The 20,661-nt window shown below is 45.9% G+C and overlaps 1 protein-coding gene across 6 annotated transcripts in view; it reads right to left on the bottom strand.

Moving 5' to 3' along the window:
* Window positions 1-20,279, bottom strand: part of LOC138647963 (alpha-1-antitrypsin-like) — an 85,940-nt gene extending 65,661 nt beyond the window's left edge. Inside the window, exons 1-3 of one of the 6 annotated variants that reach the window (XM_069737374.1) lie at window positions 20,153-20,179; window positions 2,112-2,196; window positions 1,917-1,999 (exon numbers count right to left, since the gene is read on the bottom strand). In XM_069737374.1, coding sequence (XP_069593475.1) covers window positions 1,917-1,969 — 53 coding nt within the window. In that variant the 5' untranslated portion in view covers window positions 1,970-1,999; window positions 2,112-2,196; window positions 20,153-20,179. Of the gene's footprint in view, window positions 1-1,916; window positions 2,000-2,111; window positions 2,197-19,744; window positions 19,938-20,152 lie in introns of those variants that run through there. The other 5 variants (XM_069737383.1, XM_069737391.1, XM_069737402.1 and 2 more) reach the window with 5 other exon arrangements.
* Between the last annotated feature and the right edge of the window lie 382 nt (window positions 20,280-20,661).

Raw genomic sequence — 20,661 nt, 5'->3', positions numbered from 1 at the left:
TAGGGGCTAATTAAGGGATATTATTACTGCAGTGATGTATTTATTTTATTTTTTGAGCATACTGTGTTAAATGGGGGGTGCGGTCCTGTTACTGTACAGAGTGACACTATATCGCCTTTTTTTCTTCTTATGGTGTAATGTAGAAGTTGTGAAAAATTAAGTAATGTGTTCTGCAAGCGGAGCTCGAGATAACTGTGTTATTTCCTGCAGAAACAAGTCCTGTCTGGAAGAAATGATGGCGGTCTGTGCTGGATGAAAGATGAAGGACTTCACTTAGAGACGTCACTGGTGAGTCAGTGTTGTCTATACACTGACACTATACACTGTATACTATATACAGCGGTCCTGTGTACAATGTCACCAGTGATCACTGTATTACCTATGCATTATATACAGAGCTTCTGTGTATAATACCACCAGTGATCTCTGTATTACCTCTACACAGACACTGCATACTAAGTACAAATCTCCTGTGAATACTGGCACTTATGGTGATAGTATTGTGGGGTCTTTTTTATTACTGATCAGTATTGTAGTATTCAGTCACTATGTGGTGGTAATATGTGGTCTGGAAATGGTGTTGTGGTATTTGTCCCTTGTATGTGCTATTTGGTCACCAAGTGGTGGTAATATGTGGTCTTGACATGGTGCGGTAGTATTTGTTCCTTGTATGTGATATTATTCGATCACTGTGGTTGTAATTTGTGGTCTGGTCATGGAGCGGTGGTATTTGTTCCTTGTATGTGATATTATTGGTCAAAATATACCTAAATTGTATTGCAGATTTTAACAAATATTTAATAGGTTACAGTAGAGTAGGGCTTGGCCATTTTTCTGGAATAATCTGGTTCGGGTATATCATGACCCTGTCACATGACCCCCGTCATATGACCCCCGTCACATGACCCCCGTCACATGACCCCCGTCACATGACCCCCGTCACATGACCGGAGGGGCCCACAGTGTCTGAAAAGCCCGGGGCCCTGGCTACCCTTAATCCACCCCTGCATGTACGCCTCTCCAGGTCTCCATCTAAACATTAGATGACGAGGTGTAGGGCAAAGATGAATATTGGACTCATCAGAGATTACTTTACTCCAGTCCTCTATGGTCCAATCCTTATGGTATTTGGCAAACTTCAGCCTGGCTCTCCTTTTCTTCTCATTGATGAAAGGCTTTTTCTAGCTTTACATGACTTGAGTCCTGCCTCTCGGAACCTGTTACCAACTGTTCTTGCCGTGCACTTCACCCCAGCTGCCATTTGCCATTCCTTTTGAAGGTCACTTGATGTCATCCTGTGGTTGCTCAGTGACATTAGAAAAAGATGATGATCAGCCCGGTCAATGGAGAGTCGTTATCGCCCTCTGCCGGTCTGTAGCTTTGTTGTCCCCAATGTCTGCTGCTTGACCTTGTTGTAATGGACTGCCATCTTAGAAATTTGAAGGATGGAGGCAACGTGACGCTCACTGTTTCCCTCTGCTAGTAAAGCCTGAATTTGGCCCTTCTTTTCCTCACTTAAGACTTTTCTTTTCAACTCTATTGGCATGGTTAAAAGTTATTTTTGTCATTCCTATTACTTTAGGGATATTACTAGCACTTGTTTTGCCATCCAGCTTGTCCTATTACAAGAGGATTGTGAACACCACAGCAGGGTTTTTTTTATACTTTCCCCTGTTAAATAATATTTGGTTCAGGTGATCACCTATTCAGAAGCACATTAAGTAGAATATGGTGTACTCTGGTTGGAATTCAACTGACACTGGAATGGAATGGCTGACAGACATGTAGAGAAGCTGATTTTTATAAAGCTGTGCAGTGGTCTCTTAATTTTTGCCAGAGCTGTATATATACACCCACACCTATATACACAGCAGTATCACCTATATATAATGAGCACACATCAGAAACAGTATCACCTGTATAATGTATATTCGGCGCCCCAGTATCCTGGTCGTCGCAGTGATGTCATTTTCCTTTCAGGGGAAAAGTGATGTCATCTCTGAAGGCAATGAAAGACAACCACATTCAGGTATCACACACATGCAACATGTTCACACTCCAGACCAGAAGGGGGAGCTCTAAGCCTGATTAGGGTGAGCTTCCCTACTTACATCCTGATCTGGAGGGAAAAGGGGTTCAGTTCCTGTCAGGCAATGAGAAGGAGAGGAGCTCTGCTGGCATGACGTGCTGCAACTCCTGGGAAAAGACACTAAAAAGTGAACATACTGCAGAGAGTGTGCAGGAGAGCAGAGCACAGGAGAGAAATACCAGAGGGAGATCAGCCAGGAACAAGCTGCTCCTTTCTGAGGCGCAGAAGCCGGTAGCCAGGAACACTGGGGGAGCAACTGTCTCTAAGCCTTGCTCCAGAGACAAGACAAGGGTTCCCAGGATCCTGGACCCTCATTAAAGGAACATGAGTCTAGATAACATATGGCAGTGCTGGGCAAACTGCGGCCGTGGACAGGCACAGGCAGACTGGAATGAATGCTCCAGCAGTCACAGCTCTCCGAAGCCTGAGGGCCGGGTAAAATGTAGCGTGGAGTCTGAGGAGGGCAAAGAGGAAGCGGAGCAGAGGGTGGAGCAGCTATGGAGCAGCCAGCATAAAGGTACAGATGGATGGGGGGGAGAGGAGGCGGAGCAGAGGGTGGAGCAACCATGGTGCAGCCAGCATAACGGTTCAGAGGGGGCGGGGAGTAGGTGGAGCGGACATGATCCGGCCAGAATAATAGTTCAGATGGGGGGAGAGTAGGTGGTAGAGAGGGCGGAGCGGCCATTGTGCCACCTGCATAAGGGTACAGATGGGGAAGAGGAGGCGGAGCGGAGGGTGGAGCAGCTATGGAGCGGCCAGCAAAAGGGTACAGGTGGGGGGAAAGGAGGTGGAGCGGAGGGCGGAGCAGCCAGCATAAGAGTACAGATGGGGGAGAGGAGGAGCGGAGGGTAGCAGAGTGGAGGGTGGAGCAGCCAGCATAAGGGTACGGATGGGGGAGAGGAGACGGAGCAGAGGGTGGAGTGGCTATGGAGCAGCCAGCATAAGGATACAGATGGGGGGGAGAGGAGGCAGAGCGGAGGGTGGAGCAGCCAGTATAAGAGTACAGATGGGGGGAGAGGAGGCAGAGTGGATGGTGGAGCAGCCAGCATAAGGGTACAGATGGGGGGAGAGGAGGCAGAGTGGAGGGTGGAACAGCCAGCATAAGGGTACAGATGGGGGGAGAGGAGGCAGAGCGGAGGGTGGAGCAGCCAGCATAAGAGAACAGATGGGGGGGAGAGGAGGCAGAGCGGATGGTGGAGCAGCCAGCATAAGGGTACAGATGGGGGAGAGGAGGAGGAGTGGAGGGTAGAGTGGCTATGGAGCAGCCAGCATAAGGGTGCAGATGGGGGGGAGAGGAAGCAGAGCAGAGGGTGGAGTGGCTATGGAGCATCCAGCATAAGGGTACAGATGGGGAGAGGAGGCAGAGTGGAGGGTGGAGCAGCCAGCATAAGGGTACAGATGGGGGAGAGGAGGTGGAGCAGAGGGTGGAGCAGCCAGCATAAGGGTACAGATGGGGGTGAGAGGAGGCAGAGCGGAGGTTGGAGCAGCCAGCTTAAGGGTACAGATGGGGGAGAGGAGGTGGAGCAGAGATGGAGCAGCCAGCATAAGGGTTCAGAGGGGGCAAAGAGGAGGTGGAGCGGCTATGGAGCAGCCAGCATAAGGGTACAGATGAGGGGGAGAGAAGGTGGAGCGGAGGGCGGAGCAGCCATGGAACTGCCAAAATTAGGGTACAGGTGGGGGGGGAGAGGAGGCGGAGTGGAGGCCGGAGCAGCCATGGTGCAGCCTTCATAAGGGTACAGGTGGGGGGAAGGAGAGGAGGCAGAGTGGAGGGCGGAGCAGCCATGGAATGGCGTAAGTTGCGGGTCAGATCTGACTTCAGTCAGATGTGACATAATTTCAAGTGACATATTTTAAGTGTATCATCTGAAATATACCACAATGATAACCCATGGTATATTCTCCTTCATGCTGTCATGCCCTGATCCATCTGCTTTCATTCACAGGTACGTCTGATCTCCTACTCTGGAATAGCCACTGCACCCCTGAATCCCATGTACTCCTCTCCCTCTTTTCTAACTGCTGGTACGTCTGATCTCCTACTCTGGAATAGCCACTGCACCCCTGAATCCATTGTACTCCTCTCCCTCTTTCCTAACTGCTGGTACGTCTGATCTCCTAATCTGGAATAGCCACTGCACCCCTGAATCCCATGTACTCCTCTCCCTCTTTCCTAACTGCTGGTACGTCTGATTTCCTACTCTAGAATAGCCACTGCACCCCTGAATCCCATGTACTTCTCTCCCTCTGTTCTAAGTGGTACGCTGCTTCTTTTTCCCTGACTTTAATTCCTGTATCATTCTGAAAATTTTCCTGACTGCATATTGACATGTCTGTGCTCCTCACACCTAGCCCCATCTTTTGATCTTATCCTGCCTCTGTCTTCATCTTTAGTAGTCAAATGTTGTATTAACTGCAATCTGCTAATTGTCCCCTGCTGTGGACTGTCCTCCACCTCCCTCCTCCCCTCCTCCCCTCCTCCCCTCATTCTCTCACCTGGCTTCATTTCTTGGACATTTGAATGGTACAAGTTGCATGGAGCAGGTCAGATCTGACTTCAGTCAGATGTGACATAATTTGTAGTGACATATTTTAAGTGTATCATCTGAAATGTACCAGAAATCGGCCAGATGGTAAGACTAATCACTGTCTTCTAAGGTTAAGGTGAATCTAATGAAAATGTAGAGTCCCTGTGGGTGGAGATAAGGGGAGGGGAAAAAAATAATAAATTACTGATAGGGGTTTGTTATAAATCTCCAAAAATAATGGAAGCAATGGAGTATATACCCATAAAGCAAATTGGGGAACGGAAATCTGCAGTTCCAGCAAAGGTAATCGGTTTTTGACAACTATGAGAGACAATTACCTTTCACAACTGGTTCAGGACCCAACAAGAAGGGGAGCACTGCTAGACCTAATATTAACCAACAGGCCAGACCACATATCAAATATACAGGTCCTTCTCAAAAAATTAGCATATAGTGTTAAATTTCATTATTTACCATAATGTAATGATTACAATTAAACTTTCATATATTATAGATTCATTATCCACCAACTGAAATTTGTCAGGTCTTTTATTGTTTTAATACTGATGATTTTGGCATACAACTCCTGATAACCCAAAAAACCTGTCTCAATAAATTAGCATATTTCACCCATCCAATCAAATAAAAGTGTTTTTTAATAACAAACAAAAAAAACATCAAATAATAATGTTCAGTTATGCACTCAATACTTGGTCGGGAATCCTTTGGCAGAAATGACTGCTTCAATGCGGCGTGGCATGGAGGCAATCAGCCTGTGACACTGCTGAGATGTTATGGAGGCCCAGGATGCTTCAATAGCGGCCTTAAGCTCATCCAGAGTGTTGGGTCTTGCGTCTCTCAACTTTCTCTTCACAATATCCCACAGATTCTCTATGGGGTTCAGGTCAGGAGAGTTGGCAGGCCAATTGAGCACAGTAATACCATGGTCAGTAAACCATTTACCAGTGGTTTTGGCACTGTGAGCAGGTGCCAGGTCGTGCTGAAAAATGAAATCTTCATCTCCATAAAGCATTTCAGCCGATGGAAGCATGAAGTGCTCCAAAATCTCCTGATAGCTAGCTGCATTGACCCTGCCCTTGATGAAACACAGTGGACCAACACCAGCAGCTGACATGGCACCCCACACCATCACTGACTGTGGGTACTTGACACTGGACTTCAGGCATTTTGGCATTTCCTTCTCCCCAGTCTTCCTCCAGACTCTGGCACCTTGATTTCCGAATGACATGCAAAATTTGCTTTCATCAGAAAAAAGTACTTGGGACCACTTAGCAACAGTCCAGTGCTGCTTCTCTGTAGCTCAAAAGTGGCTTTACCTGTGGAATGCGGCACCTGTAGCCCATTTCCTGCACACGCCTGTGCACGGTAGCTCTGGATATTTCCACACCAGACTCAGTCCACTGCTTCCTCAGGTTCCCCAAGGTCTGGAATCGGTCCTTCTCCACAATCTTCCTCAGGGTCCAGTCTCCTCTTCTCGTTGTACAGCGTTTTCTGCCACATTGTTTCCTTCCAACAGACTTACCATTGAGGTGCCTTGATACAGCACTCTGGGAACAGCCTATTTGTTGAGAAATTTCTTTCTGGGTCTTACCCTCTTGCTTGAGGGTGTCAATGATGGCCTTCTTGACATCTGTCAGGTCGCTAGTCTTACCCATGATGGGGGTTTTGAGTAATGAACCAGGCAGGAGTTTATAAAAGCCTCAGGTATCTTTTGCATGTGTTTAGAGTTAATTAGTTGATTCAGAAGATTAGGGTAATAGGTCATTTAGAGAACCTTTTCTTGATATGCTAATTTATTGAGACAGGTTTTTTGGGTTATCAGGAGTTGTATGCCAAAATCATCAGTATTAAAACAATAAAAGACCTGACAAATTTCAGTTGGTGGATAATGAATCTATAATATATGAAAGTTTAATTGTAATCATTACATTATGGTAAATAATGAAATTTAACACTATATGCTAATTTTTTGAGAAGGACCTGTAAGGGTTGGGGGTCACTTGGGGAATAGTGATCACAAAATAATAAGTTTTCATGTTTCCTTTAATAAGATGTGTAGTAGGGGGGTTACAAGGACACTAAACTTCAGGAGGGCAAATTTCTAACGGATGAGAGATGATCTTAGTGCAATTAACTGGGACGATATCCTGAGACATAAAAATACACAAAGAAAATGGGAGACATTTATTAGCATCCTGGATAGGACCTGTGCACAGTATATACCGTATGGGAATAAACATACTAGAAATAGGTAGAAACCAATATGGCTAAATAGAGCTGTAAGGGGCGCAATAAGTGACAAAAAGAAAGCATTTAGAGAATTAAAGGAAGTAGGTAGTGAGGAGGCATTAAATAAATTCAGAAAATTAAATAAATTCTGTAAAAAGCAAATCAAGGCAGCAAAGAATGAGACAGAGAGACTCATTGCCAGAGAGAGTAATGATAATCCCAAAATATTCTTTAACTACATAAATAGTAAGAAACTAAAAAATGATAGTGTTGGCCCCCTTAAAAATAGTCTGGGTGAAATGGTGGATGAGGATGAGGAAAAGGCCAATATCCTAAATGACTTTTTTCATCAGTATTTACACAAGAAAATCCCATGGCAGACAAAATGACTAGTGATAAAAATTCCCCATTAAATGTCACCTGCTTAACCCAGCAGGAAGTACGGCAGCGTCTAAAAATCACTAAAATTGACAAATCTCCGGGCCCGGATGGGATACACCCCCGAGTACTGCAGGAACTAAGTACAGTCATTGATAGACCATTGTTTTTAATCTTCAAAGACTCCATAATAACAGGGTCTGTACCACAGGACTGGCGTATAGCAAATGTGGTGCCAATATTCAAAAAGGGGACAAAAACTGAACTTGGTAATTATAGGCCAGTAAGCTCAACCTATACTGTGGGTAAAATCCTGGAGGGCATTCTAAGGGATGATATACTGGAGTATCTGAAGAGGAATAACCTCATGACCCAGTATCAGCACGGGTTTACTAGGGACCGTTCATGTCAGACTAATCTGATCAGCTTCTATGAAGGGGTAAGTTCCGGACTGGACCAAGGGAACCCAGTGGATTTAGTGTATATGGACTTATCAAAAGGTTGATACATAAAATGAGAATAATGGGGATAGGGGAAAATATATGGTTAAAGGGAACTTGTCACCTGAATTTGGCGGGACCAGTTTTCGGTTATATGGGCGGGGTTTTCGGGTGTTTGATTCACCCTTTCGTTACCCGCTGGCTGCATGCTGGCCGCAATGTTGGATTGAAGTTCATTCTCTGTCCTCCGTAATACACGCCTGCGCAAGGCGTGTACTACGGAGGACAGAGAATGAACTTCAATCCAATATTGCGGCCAGCATGCAGCCAGCGCGTAACAAAAGGGTGAATCAAACACCCGAAAACCGGTCCCGCCAAATTCAGGTGACAGGTTCCCTTTAAGAGCTGGCTCAGGGGTAGGAAACAAAGGGTGGTTATTAATGGAGCACACTCGGACTGGGTCGCGGTTAGCAGTGCGGTACCACACGGGTCAGTATTGGGCCCTCTTCTTTTTAACATATTTATTAATGACCTTGTAGGGGGCATTCAGAGCAGAATTTCAATATTTGCAGATGACACTAAACTCTGCAGGGTAATCAATACAGAGAAGGACAATTTTATATTACAGGATGATTTATGTAAACTAGAAGCTTGGGCTGATAAATGGCAAATGAGTTTAATGGGGATAAATGTAAGGTCATGCACTTGGGTAGAAGTAATAAGATGAATAACTATGTGCTTAATTCCAAAACTCTGGGCAAAACCGTCAATGAAAAAGACCTGGGTGTATGGGTGGATGACAAACTCATATTCAGTGGCCAGTGTCAGGCAGCTGCTACAAAGGCAAATAAAATAATGGGATGCATTAAAAGAGGCATAGATGCGCATGAGGAGAACATAATTTTACCTCTATACAAGTCACTAGTTCGACCACACTTAGAATACTGTGCACAGTTCTGGTCTCCGGTGTATAAGAAAGACATAGCTGAACTAGAGCGGGTGCAGAGAAGAGCGACCAAGGTTATTAGAGGACTGGGGGGTCTGCAATACCAAGATAGGTTATTACACTTGGGGCTATTTAGTTTGGAAAAACGAAGACTAAGGGGTGATCTTATTTTAATGTATAAATATATGAGGGGACAGTACAAAGACCTTTCTGTTGATCTTTTTAATCATAGACCTGAGACAGGGACAAGGGGGCATCCTCTACGTCTGGAGGAAAGAAGGTTTAAGCATAATAACAGACGCGGGTTCTTTACTGTAAGAGCAGTGAGACTATGGAACTCTCTGCCGTATGATGTGTAATGACTATGAGTGATTCATTACTTAAATTTAAGAGGGGACTGGATACCTTTCTGGAAAAGTATAATGTTACAGGGTATATATACTAGATTCCTTGATAGGGCGTTGATCCAGGGAACTAGTCTGATTGCCTTATGTGGAGTTGGGAAGGAATTTTTTTTTCCCCAAAGTGGAGCTTACTATTTGCCACATGGGTTTCTTTTTGCCTTCCTCTGGATCAACATGTTAGGGCATGTTAGGTTAGGCTATAGGTTGAACTAGATGGACTTAAAGTCTTCCTTCAACTTTAATAACTATGTTACTATATTATGTTACTTGCCTTTCTTTTTCTCCCCTGCTTTTTAACCATGCTCACATTTCCCCCACCGTTTTTTCTCCACTAATCCTCACTCTCCTCCACTAACCCCATACCCTTGCACCCTCAAACCACATAACTATCTCCCCCTCTCTCTTACCCCCCACCTCGTTTCTTTCTCTGCCTATTCTCACTGCTGGCGACACATCCCCCAATCCTGCCCCCCCTCCCCCCCCCCCGCCTCATGCATCACTAATCCTCACCCCTATCCTTCTCACACTATGAGAAACTATCGCAAACCCTCATACTTAAAATCTGTGCCACTGACCCCCACCCCCTGCTTCCTCTCTCTGGGGCACTTTGGAATGCCCGCTCTATATGCAACAAGCTCAACGTGATCCACGATCTCTTTACTTCCCGAAACCTTTCCTTCCTGGCCCTCACTGAGACCTGGCTGACGCCCCTTGACTCGGCCTCGCCTGCAGCACTGAGCTACGGTGGCCTCCAATTTACCCATACTCCTCGTTCTGGCAACAGACATGGTGGAGGAGTGGGTATCTTTCTTTCTAAAAACTGTTCCTTCAACCCTATCCAACCCCCACCCTCCCTTATCCTCCCTTCTTTCGAGGTTCACTCTGTCCATATGTACTCTCCCTCCAATCGCCTTTCATATACCGACCACCGGGCTCAGCCACTGCCTTCATCGACCAATTCTCCACCTGGCTCCTTCACTTTCTCTTTGCTAACATCCCCACCATCATCATGGGTGACTTTAATATCCTTACTGACACCCGCCAGCCAGCAGCCTCCAAGCTACTGGCCCTTACTTCATCCTTTGGACTCACTCAGTGGTCCTCCACAGCCACCCACACAGACGGACATAAGCTAGACCTCATCTTCACCCGCCTCTGTTCCTTATCCAATCTCACAACCTCTCCCTTCCCCTATCTGACCACCATCTACTCACCTTCTCATCCTTGTCCTCTTCACCTGCCCCCCATATCCAGCCATGACCACATCCTCGCAGAAACCTCTCACATCTAGACATTCACAGACTCTCAGACTCTCTCCTACCCCTGTCCTCCATATCTTCACTCCACGACACGGACAGCGCCACCGCGTTCTATAACTCCACCCTCACATCAGCGATAGATTCAGTCGCCCCTCTCATGCATGGCACAGTGCGACGAACCAATAGGCAACCTTGGCATAACTGTTATGATCTGGTGGCCTAGGAGCAGCATGTGACGTACTCTAGAGAAGGTGGTACCTGTACTGACCGCAGACCCTGAACTTAGCATCGCAACTAGAAGTAGCCATGGGATGTACCTAACACTCCCTAGACACCTCGAAACAGCCTAAGGACTAACTTCCCCTAAAGATAGAAATGGGAAAACTATCTTGCCTCAGAGAAAATCCCCAAAGGATAGACAGCCCCCCACAAATATTGACTGTGAGAGGAGAGGGAAATGACATACGCAGACAGAAATCAGGATTAAGCAAAGGAGGCCTTTCTAGCTAAAAAGAAAGAATAGGACAGAGAACTATGTGGTCAGTATTAAAACACTAGAAAATATCCACCACAGAAAATACAAAACTCCACATCTGACTAAAGACATGGAGGGTATATCTGCATCTCCAGAGATACAGCTTGGCTGCAAAAAATCCTAACACAGACAAAGCTGGACAAGACAATACATGAAAATGCACAGAACTATAAGGCCCACAGCATGTGGACAGCAAAAACAAAGCCAGAACTTATCTTTGATGAAAAGAACAGCAAACAGGAGAGACCAGTCAGAGATGTGAATCCTCCAAAAACAATGGACAACTGGCACTGACTAAACGATCAAGCAAGACTAAATAGCCCAGTCCAAATTGCAATTTGTCCAAGTGGACACACCTGATAAATGCTGTGATCCAAAGACAGCAGCACTACCACTCATAACCACCGGAGGGAGCCCAAGAGCAGAATTCACAACAGTACCCCCCCTTGAGGAGGGGTCACCGAACCCTCACCAGAGCCCCCAGGCCGATCAGGATGAGCCAAATGAAAGGCACGAACCAAATCGTCAGCATGAACATCGGAGGCAACAATCCAAGAATTATCCTCCTGGCCATAACCCTTCCTTTTGACAAGATACTGAAGCTTCCGCCTTGAAAAACGAGAATCCAAAATCTTCTCAACCACATACTCCAACTCCAAATCAATCAACACCGGAGCCAGAGGATCAACAGAGGGAACAACGGGCACCACATACTTCCACAACAAAGATCTATGGAAAACATTATGGATGGAAAAAGAGGCTGGAAGGGCCAAACGAAAAGACACTGGATTGATAATCTCAGAAATCCTATAAGGACCAATAAACCGAGGCTTGAACTTAGGGGAAGAAACCTTCATAGGAACATGACGGGAAGACAACCAGACCAAATCCCCAACCCGAAGCCGGGAACCAACACACCGACGACGGTTAGCAAAACGCTGAGCCTCCTCCTGAGACAACACCAAATTGTCCACCATATGAGCCCAAATTTGCCGCAGCCTGTCAACCACAGAATCCACACCAGGACAATCAGAAGGCTCAACCTGCCCTGAAGAAAAACGAGGATGAAAACCAAAATTACAAAAAAAAGGCGAAACCAAGGTAGCAGAACTAGCCCGATTATTAAGGGCAAACTCGGCCAATGGCAAGAAAGCCACCCAATCATCCTGATCAGCAGACACAAAGCATCTCAAATAAGTTTCCAAAGTCTGATTAGTTCGCTCGGTTTGGCCATTTGTCTGAGGATGAAATGCGGAAGAAAAAGACAAATCAATGCCCAGTCTTGCACAAAAGGCCCGCCAAAACCTAGAAACAAACTGGGAACCTCTATCAGACACAATATTCTCAGGAATGCCATGCAAACGAACCACATGCTGAAAAAACAACGGAACCAAATCAGAAGAGGAAGGCAATTTAGGCAAAGGTACCAAATGAACCATCTTAGAAAACCGATCACAAACCACCCAGATATCCGACATCCTCTGGAAAACTGGAAGATCAGAAGTAAAATCCATAGAAATAGACCATCTTAGAGAAGCGATCACAAACCATCCAAATGACCGACATCTTTTGAGAAACAGGGAGATCAGAAATAAAATCCATGGAAATATGCATCCAGGGCCTCTTCGGGATCGCCAAGGGCAAAAGCAACCCACTAGCACGGAAACAACAAGGCTTGGCCCGCGCACAAGTCCCACAGGACTGCACAAAAGAACGCACATCCCGCGACAAAGAAGGCCACCAAAAGGACCTACCAACCAAATCTCTGGTACCAAAAATCCCAGGCTGGCCAGCCAACACAGAACAATGAACCTCAGAAATCACTTTACTAGTCCATCTATCAGGAACAAACAGTTTCCCCACTGGACAGCTGTCAGGTTTATCAGCCTGAAATTCCTGAAGAACCCGTCGTAAATCAGGGGAGATGGCAGCAAGAATCACCCCTTCCTTCAGAATGCCGACCGGCTCAAGGACCCCAGGAGAATCAGGCAAAAAACTCCTAGAGAGGGCATCAGCCTTAACATTCTTAGAACCCGGAAGATACGAGACCACAAAATCAAAACGGGAGAAAAACAGGGACCATCGAGCCTGTCTAGGGTTCAGTCGTTTGGCAGACTCGAGGTAAATCAGATTCTTATGATCGGTCAGGACCACAATACGGTGCTTGGCCCCCTCAAGCCAATGTCACCACTCCTCAAATGCCCACTTCATAGCCAACAACTCCCGATTGCCGACATCATAATTGCATTCCGCAGGCGAAAACTTCTGAGAAAAGAAGGCACACGGTTTCATCAAGGAACCATCAGAATTCCTCTGAGACAAAATGGCCCCTGCCCCAATCTCAGACGCGTCAACCTCAACCTGAAATGGAAGAGAAACATCCGGCTGACGCAACACAGGGGCAGAAGTAAATCGGCGTTTAAGCTCCTGAAAGGCAGAAACAGCCGCGGAGGACCAATTCGTCACATCAGCGCCTTTCTTCGTTAAATCGGTCAGAGGTTTAACCACACTGGAGAAGTTGGCAATGAACCGACGATAAAAATTAGCAAAGCCCAAGAATTTCTGAAGGCGCTTCACAGATGTGGGCTGAATCCAATCATGAATGGCCTGAACCTTAACCGGATCCAATTCTATAGATGAGGGAGAAAAAATGAAGCCCAAAAAAGAAACCTTCTGCACTCCAAAGAGGCACTTAGACCCCTTCACAAATAAAGCATTCTCACGGAGGATCTGAAATACCATCCTGACCTGTTTCACATGAGACTCCCAATCATCGGAAAAAATCAAAATATCATCCAAATATACAATCAGGAATTTATCAAGATAACTCCGGAAGATATCATGCATGAAGGACTGGAACACAGATGGGCCATTAGAGAGTCCGAATGGCATCACAAGGTATTCAAAATGGCCTTCGGGCATATTAAATGCAGTTTTCCATTCGTCACCCTGCTTAATACGAACAAGATTATATGCCCCTCGAAGGTCAATGTTAGTAAACCAACTAGCCCCCTTAATCCTAGCAAACAAATCAGTAAGCAAAGGCATAGGATATTGAAATTTGACCGTGATCTTATTCAAGAGACGATAATCAATACAGGGTCTCAAGGAGCCATCCTTCTTAGCAACAAAAAAAAAACCTGCTCCCAATGGTGAAGAAGATGGCCGAATATGCCCCTTCTCCAAAGACTCCTTAATATAGCTCCGCATGGCGGTATGTTCTGGCACAGACAGGTTGAAAAGTCGGCCCTTAGGGAATTTACAACCTGGAATCAAGTCAATAGCACAATCACAGTCCCTATGCGGTGGAAGGGAACTGGATTTGGGCTCATCGAATACATCCTGGAAATCTGACAAAAACTCAGGAATTTCAGAAGAGGGGGAAGAGGAAATTGACATCAAAGGAACGTGACCATGAACCCCCTGACAACCCCAACTAGTCTAGCACAATAGAAAACCTAGCACAATAGCATCATGCAAATTATGCAACACCAGAAAACGACAATCTTCCTGATGGGCTGGCGCCATGCACATGGTCAGCTGTGTCCAAAACTGAGGTTTATTTTTAGCCAACGGTGTAGCATCAATGCCCCTTAAAGGAATAGGGTTCTGCAAAGGCTGCAAGGGGAAACCACAACGTCTGGCAAATTCTAAGTCCATTAAGTTCAGAGTGGCGCCTGAATCCACAAATGCCATGACAGAAAATGATGATAATGAGCAGATCAAGGTCACAGATAACAGAAATTTAGGTTCTACAGTACTGATGGTAACAGAACTAGCGATTCTCTTTGTACGCATAGGGCAATCCGAAATAATATGAGCAGAATCGCCGCAGTAAAAACACAACCTATTCTGACGCCTGAATCTTTGTCGTTCAGCTCTAGACAAAATTCTATCACACTGCATAGGCTCAGGGCTTCGCTTGGAGGACAACGCCACAGTGTGCACAACCCTGCACTCGCGCAAGCGCCGATCAATCTGGATGGCCAGAGACATAGAATCACTCAGACCAGCAGGCCATAACACCATAACATCTTTAACGGATTCAGAAAGACCCTTTCTGAAAATTGCCGCCAAGGCATCCTCATTCCATTTAGTCAATACAGACCATTTTCTAAATTTCTGGCAATACGATTCTGCCTCTTCTTGACCCTGACACAGGGCCAACAAGGTCTTCTCTGCATGATCCACTGAATTAGGTTCATCATACAATAACCCTAGCGCCTGAAAAAAGGTGTCTACATTAAGCAAAGCAGGATTCCCAGATTCCAGGGAAAATGCCCAATCCTGAGGATCACCACGCAGCAGGGAAATAACAATTTTAACCTGCTGAATGGGATCACCAGAAGAACGGGGTTTCAGAGCAAAAAACAGTTTACAGTTATTTTTGAAGCTCAAAAATTTGGACCTGTCCCCAAAAAACAAATCAGGAGTAGGAATTCTAGGCTCTAAAACCGGAGTCTGAACGATATAATCGGAAATACCCTGTACTCTAGCAGCAAGTTGGTCCACACGAGAAACCAATTCCTGAACCTCCATGCCAGCGCCTAACTCCTGAGCCACCCAGAGGAAAAGAGGAAAGGAAAGACACAACAGACTACAGAAAAACAAATGGCTCAGCACTTTCCTTCCCTTCTTCTGAGATGCGTTTAACTCATTGTTGGCCAGTTGTACTGTTATGATCTGGTGGCCTAGGAGCAGCATGTGACGTACTCTGGAGAAGGTGGTACGTGTACTGACCGCAGACCCTGAACTTAGCATCGCAACTAGAAGTAGCCGTGGGATGTACCTAACACTCCCTAGACACCTCGGCACAGTCTAAGGACTAACTTCCCCTAAAGATAGAAATGGGAAAACTATCTTGCCTCAGAGAAAATCCCCAAAGGATAGACAGCCCCCCACAAATATTGACTGTGAGAGGAGAGGGAAATGACATACGCAGACAGAAATCAGGATTAAGCAAAGGAGGCCTTTCTAGCTAAAAAGAAAGAATAGGACAGAGAACTATGCGGTCAGTATTAAAACACTAGAAAATATCCACCACAGAAAATACAAAACTCCACATCTGACTAAAGACATGGAGGGTATATCTGCATCTCCAGAGATACAGCTTGGCTGCAAAAAATCCTAACACAGACAAAGCTGGACAAGACAATACATGAAAATGCACAGAACTATAAGGCCCACAGCATGTGGACAGCAAAAACAAAGCCAGAACTTATCTTTGATGAAAAGAACAGCAAACAGGAGAGACCAGTCAGAGATGTGAATCCTCCAAAAACAATGGACAACTGGCACTGACTAAAGAATCAAGCAAGACTAAATAGCCAAGTCCAAATTGCAATTTGTCCAAGTGGACACACCTGATAAATGCTGCGATCCAAAGACAGCAGCACTACCACTCATAACCACCGGAGGGAGCCCAAGAGCAGAATTCACAACACATAACAATCTCACAAAAAAACTTCGGCAAGCATCCAGGGTTGCGGAGCGGCATTGGAAGAAAACATGCCTGCCAGAAGACTTCACTGCTTTCAAACAAGCTACATTTAACTTCAAATGAGCCCTCACCTCCGCTAAACAGACCTATTTCACTAATCTTATATCTTCACTATCCTACAACCCAAAACAACTATTCAGCACATTTACCTCCCTCCTCCGCCCACCACTGCCACCTCCAACTCCCCTCATCTCTTCCGAGGACTTTGCCACCTACTTCAAAAACAAGATCGACCAAACAGGGCAAACCTTAACTGTTCCATGACCCCAACCACTCCATATACCACACCTCTGCCCTTCCCTAATAACCTTCCTCTCCAACACTGAAGGAGAGCTTACTCGCCTCTTTTCCAAATTGCACCTCTTTACCTGTGCACTTGATCCCACCCCCTCCCACCTGCTCCCCAACCTCACTAACATGCTCATTCCAGCCCTAGCCCATCTCTTCAACCTATCGCTATCTTCTGGTACCTTCCCCTCGGCCTTCAAACATGCCACCATCACACCCATCCTCAAAAAAAATAACCTTGACCCAACTGCTATGCCCAGCTACCGCCCCACATCACTGCTCCCATTTGCTTCAAAATTCCTTGAGCAGCATGTCCATGCTCAAATTTCCTCCCATCTCTCATCTAACTCTCTCCTTGACAACCTCCAATCTGCCTTCTGCCCTCACCACTCCACCGAAACTGCCCTGACAAAAATTACTAATGTCTTACTCACAGCCAAAGCTAACAGACAGTTCTCCATCCTCCTCCTTCTTGACCTATCCTCTGCTTTCGACACAGTCGATCACTGCCTACTGCTACAGATTCTTTCTTCACTTGGCATCAAAGACCTTGCCCTGTCCTGGATTGTCTCATACCTTTCTGACCGCACATTTAGCGTTTTCCACTCCCACACCACCTCCTCATCCCGCCCTCTCTTTGTTGGAGTCCCTCAAGGCTCTGTCCTAGGGCCCCTACTTTTTTCCATCTATATTCTTGGCCTAGGACAACTCATAAAGTCCCACGGCTTCCAGTACCACCTGTATGCGGACGACACTCATATCTACCTCTCTGGCCCAGATGTCACCTCTCTGCTGTCCAGAATCCCGAAGTGTCTGTCAGCCATATCCTCCTTCTTCACCTCTCACTTCCTAAAACTCAATGTAGACAAAACCGAACTCATCATCTTTCCCCCATCTTACGTATCCCCCCTACCTGACCTATCTATTATGGTAAATGGCATCATGCTCTCTCCCGCACCTGAAATCCGCTGCCTCTGGGTAAATCTTTACTCTGCCCTGTCCTTCAAACTCTTATCACCTCCTGTCACCTCCAACTCAAAAATATTGCCAGAATCCATTCCTTCCTCAGCCCATAATCTAACAAAACTCTTGTGCATGCCCTTATCATCTCCCGCCTCAACTACTGCAACACCCTTCTCTGTGGCCTCCCCGCTAACTCTCTTGCACCACTCCAGTCTGTCCTCAACTCTGCTGCCCGGCTAATCCACCTTTCTCCTCGCTACTCCCCTGCTTCTCCCCTCTGCAAATCCCTCCACTGGCTCCCAATTCCCCAACGAATCCAGTTCAAACTACTAAAACTGATCTACAAAACCATCCACAACCTGTCTCCCAATATCTTCCCTCACGTAATCTCCGATTCCTCACACAACCGCCTCCAAGATTTCTCCCGAATATCCCCCATCCTCTGGAATTCCATGCCTCAACACGTCCGACTATCCACCACCCTCGGCTCCTTCAGACGGAACCTGAAAACCCATCTCTTCAAGAAAGCCTACAGTCTGCAATAACCATTCTGCTGCCTCACCATCGCCAGAGCTGCCACCTCGCCCCTACCTTCTGCCTCTTCCCCACTATCCCATATAATGTAAGTCCGCAAGGACAGGGTCCTCTCCCCTCTGTACCAGTCTGTAACTGTAAACTTTACTGTAAATGATATCTATAACTCTGTATGTAACCCCTTTCTCATGTACAGCACCATGGAATTAATGGTGCTATATAAAAAATAAATAATAATAATAATAAATGGTGCAGCCTGCATAAGGGTACAGGTGGGGGGGAGCGGAGGCGGAGCGGAGGACGGAGCAGCCAGCATAAGGGTACAGATGGGGGGGAAGGAGGTGGAGCAACCATGGAGCAGCCAGCATAAGGGTACACATGGGGGGAGAGGAGAGTGGAGCGGCTATGGAGCAGCCAGCATGAGAGTACAGAGGGGCGAAGAGGAGGCGGAGCAGACATGGTGCAGGCAGCATAAGGATTCAGAGAAACCCGGTCCAGAGGGCAGAGCGGACATGATTCGGCCAGCATAATAGTTCAGAAGGGGGCAGAGAAAAGGCGGAGTGGAAATGGTGCAGCCAGCATAAGGATTCTGAGGGTTCGGAGAGGAGGCGGAGCAGAGGGCGGAACAGCCATGGTGCAAATTGCATACAGATTCAGAGGGGGCGGAGAATGGGGAATGTCTGCTCTGACAAAATTGTACAGGCTGCAGCCAAATAGTTCTGGCTCGTTGTGGATAACCTCAATAATGGTAAACCCCTCTATGTGCCAGTAAATAGCTGCATAACGTAATTAAAAAGAAAATACACCAGCATCATTCAGCTGCTCTCAACCATGTCTCTTGTGGCTGCGGATAACTGCAGCCTTCATGTGACAATGACATGGGTACACAGGGCTCAGAGTCGAAGAATGGTGCCAGTGAAGGAAGTATAAGTGTACGTTATTATTTAATGATATTTTCCAGTTATAAGTTTTTGGCCTTTAATCGCCAGTAGGAGGCAACAATAATAAAATGGGATGTTATGCACACACCCCGATTCCATAGCCACATCTCTGCCTCTGCTATGGTCTCTGGTTACTGACTGCAGTGGTGATGGGATGAGTGCAGCAGACATCACCTCCACAGCCAAAGAGCTCAGCAACTCAGCTCCTTGTAGACAGCATGAGGTGTTGAGCTCTGTGACTGGCAGCAGCATTGATGCGAGCTGTAGTTGGGATGTCACTGCTGCAGTCAATAAATAGAGATTAGTGCAGTGGTGAAATGGTAGAGCTAAATTTGGGGTGAGTAACATCATATTTTATTATTTTAATCCAGTGCTGGAGATTAAATACTAGAAACTTATAAATGGAGAACATCATGTGAGGAGTTGTCTGGCCTTTTGGTTACAAGTCTGCAGACACTCTATGTGACTACAGACTTGTGAATACTTACAGCACATGTACTGCGCGCTGTGAGGAATCTCCGGCACTGGGCGGACACATGACCGCAAGTATGCAATATGCAATCACTAAAGTATGTTACATCACTAAAGTATGTTATATTAATAAGACAATTAAAGTCGCGAAAATGTGCTTGCTTTGTTGCCTAGCTGCTAGCAAATTTTACTATAAAGCTTATTGTAACATGTTTTCTTACCCGTATATACTTCTAATTAAAAGCATATTTTCAAAAACAATAAAATATTGAGCTTAATTAAGTTCAGCTGATTCGTTCAGCCCACCACAACTGTCCCAGTTCCTCATGTGGACCCTTGGAAAAATTAATTGCCCACCCCTGACATATGGTCTTTCTGATTGTAGGAGCCTCTCATCTATCGATTGAACATTTCCTAAGAAGACAAAAGACAGTTACTGACTGAATGTGAAGCTATAATTTGGTCATAAAATAATTGTAGGAAGTGTCCATGACCTAATGTATTGCTCCATAATTGAGGTTTCAGCATAAAAAGATAAAATCCCTGAAATTGTATAAGAACCTCTATAACCAGTTACAGGATAGAAATGTAACAGTTTCTGTGAGTAAAGATGACAATGTATCACTCACCTGCAGTGCAGTGCCCGGATGTCAGATGTGGTGAAGAAGACTTCTCCTCTACTCTATATATTGGAGGATGTATCCGGATATTATATAACCAGACACGTGTTTTCCTAGGATCCATCCCTCAGGTAAGATCATCACTAGGTAAATGTTCCACTATCATCCTGCCAATTTCTGCAGATATGAACCCCCTTTTATGTGTAGGAGGATGTATCCGGATATTATACAACCAGACACGTGTAGTCCTAGGATCCATCCCTCAGGTAAGATCATCACTAGGTAAATGTTCCTATTTCATCCTGCCAATTTCTGCAGATTTCAATACGTAAATATTACACTGGTTGTGTAGATTAGACAATGCATTAATAGACTGGAGAGATCCTGCTATTACAGCAACCGGGACACACAGGGTCATCAGACTATTACAAGATACTATGTGGTCCCAGGATATGAGAAGTAACGGCCCAGAGTATAGAGCAGGGGCTGGCTGGGCCAGGTGGCAGAGAGGCAAATGC

Source organism: Ranitomeya imitator, chromosome 1 (assembly GCF_032444005.1).
Source record: "Ranitomeya imitator isolate aRanImi1 chromosome 1, aRanImi1.pri, whole genome shotgun sequence".
NCBI lineage: Eukaryota > Metazoa > Chordata > Amphibia > Anura > Dendrobatidae > Ranitomeya > Ranitomeya imitator.
The sequence above is the reverse complement of the archived record's forward strand: the minus strand, read 5'-3'. Positions and strand labels throughout refer to the sequence as shown.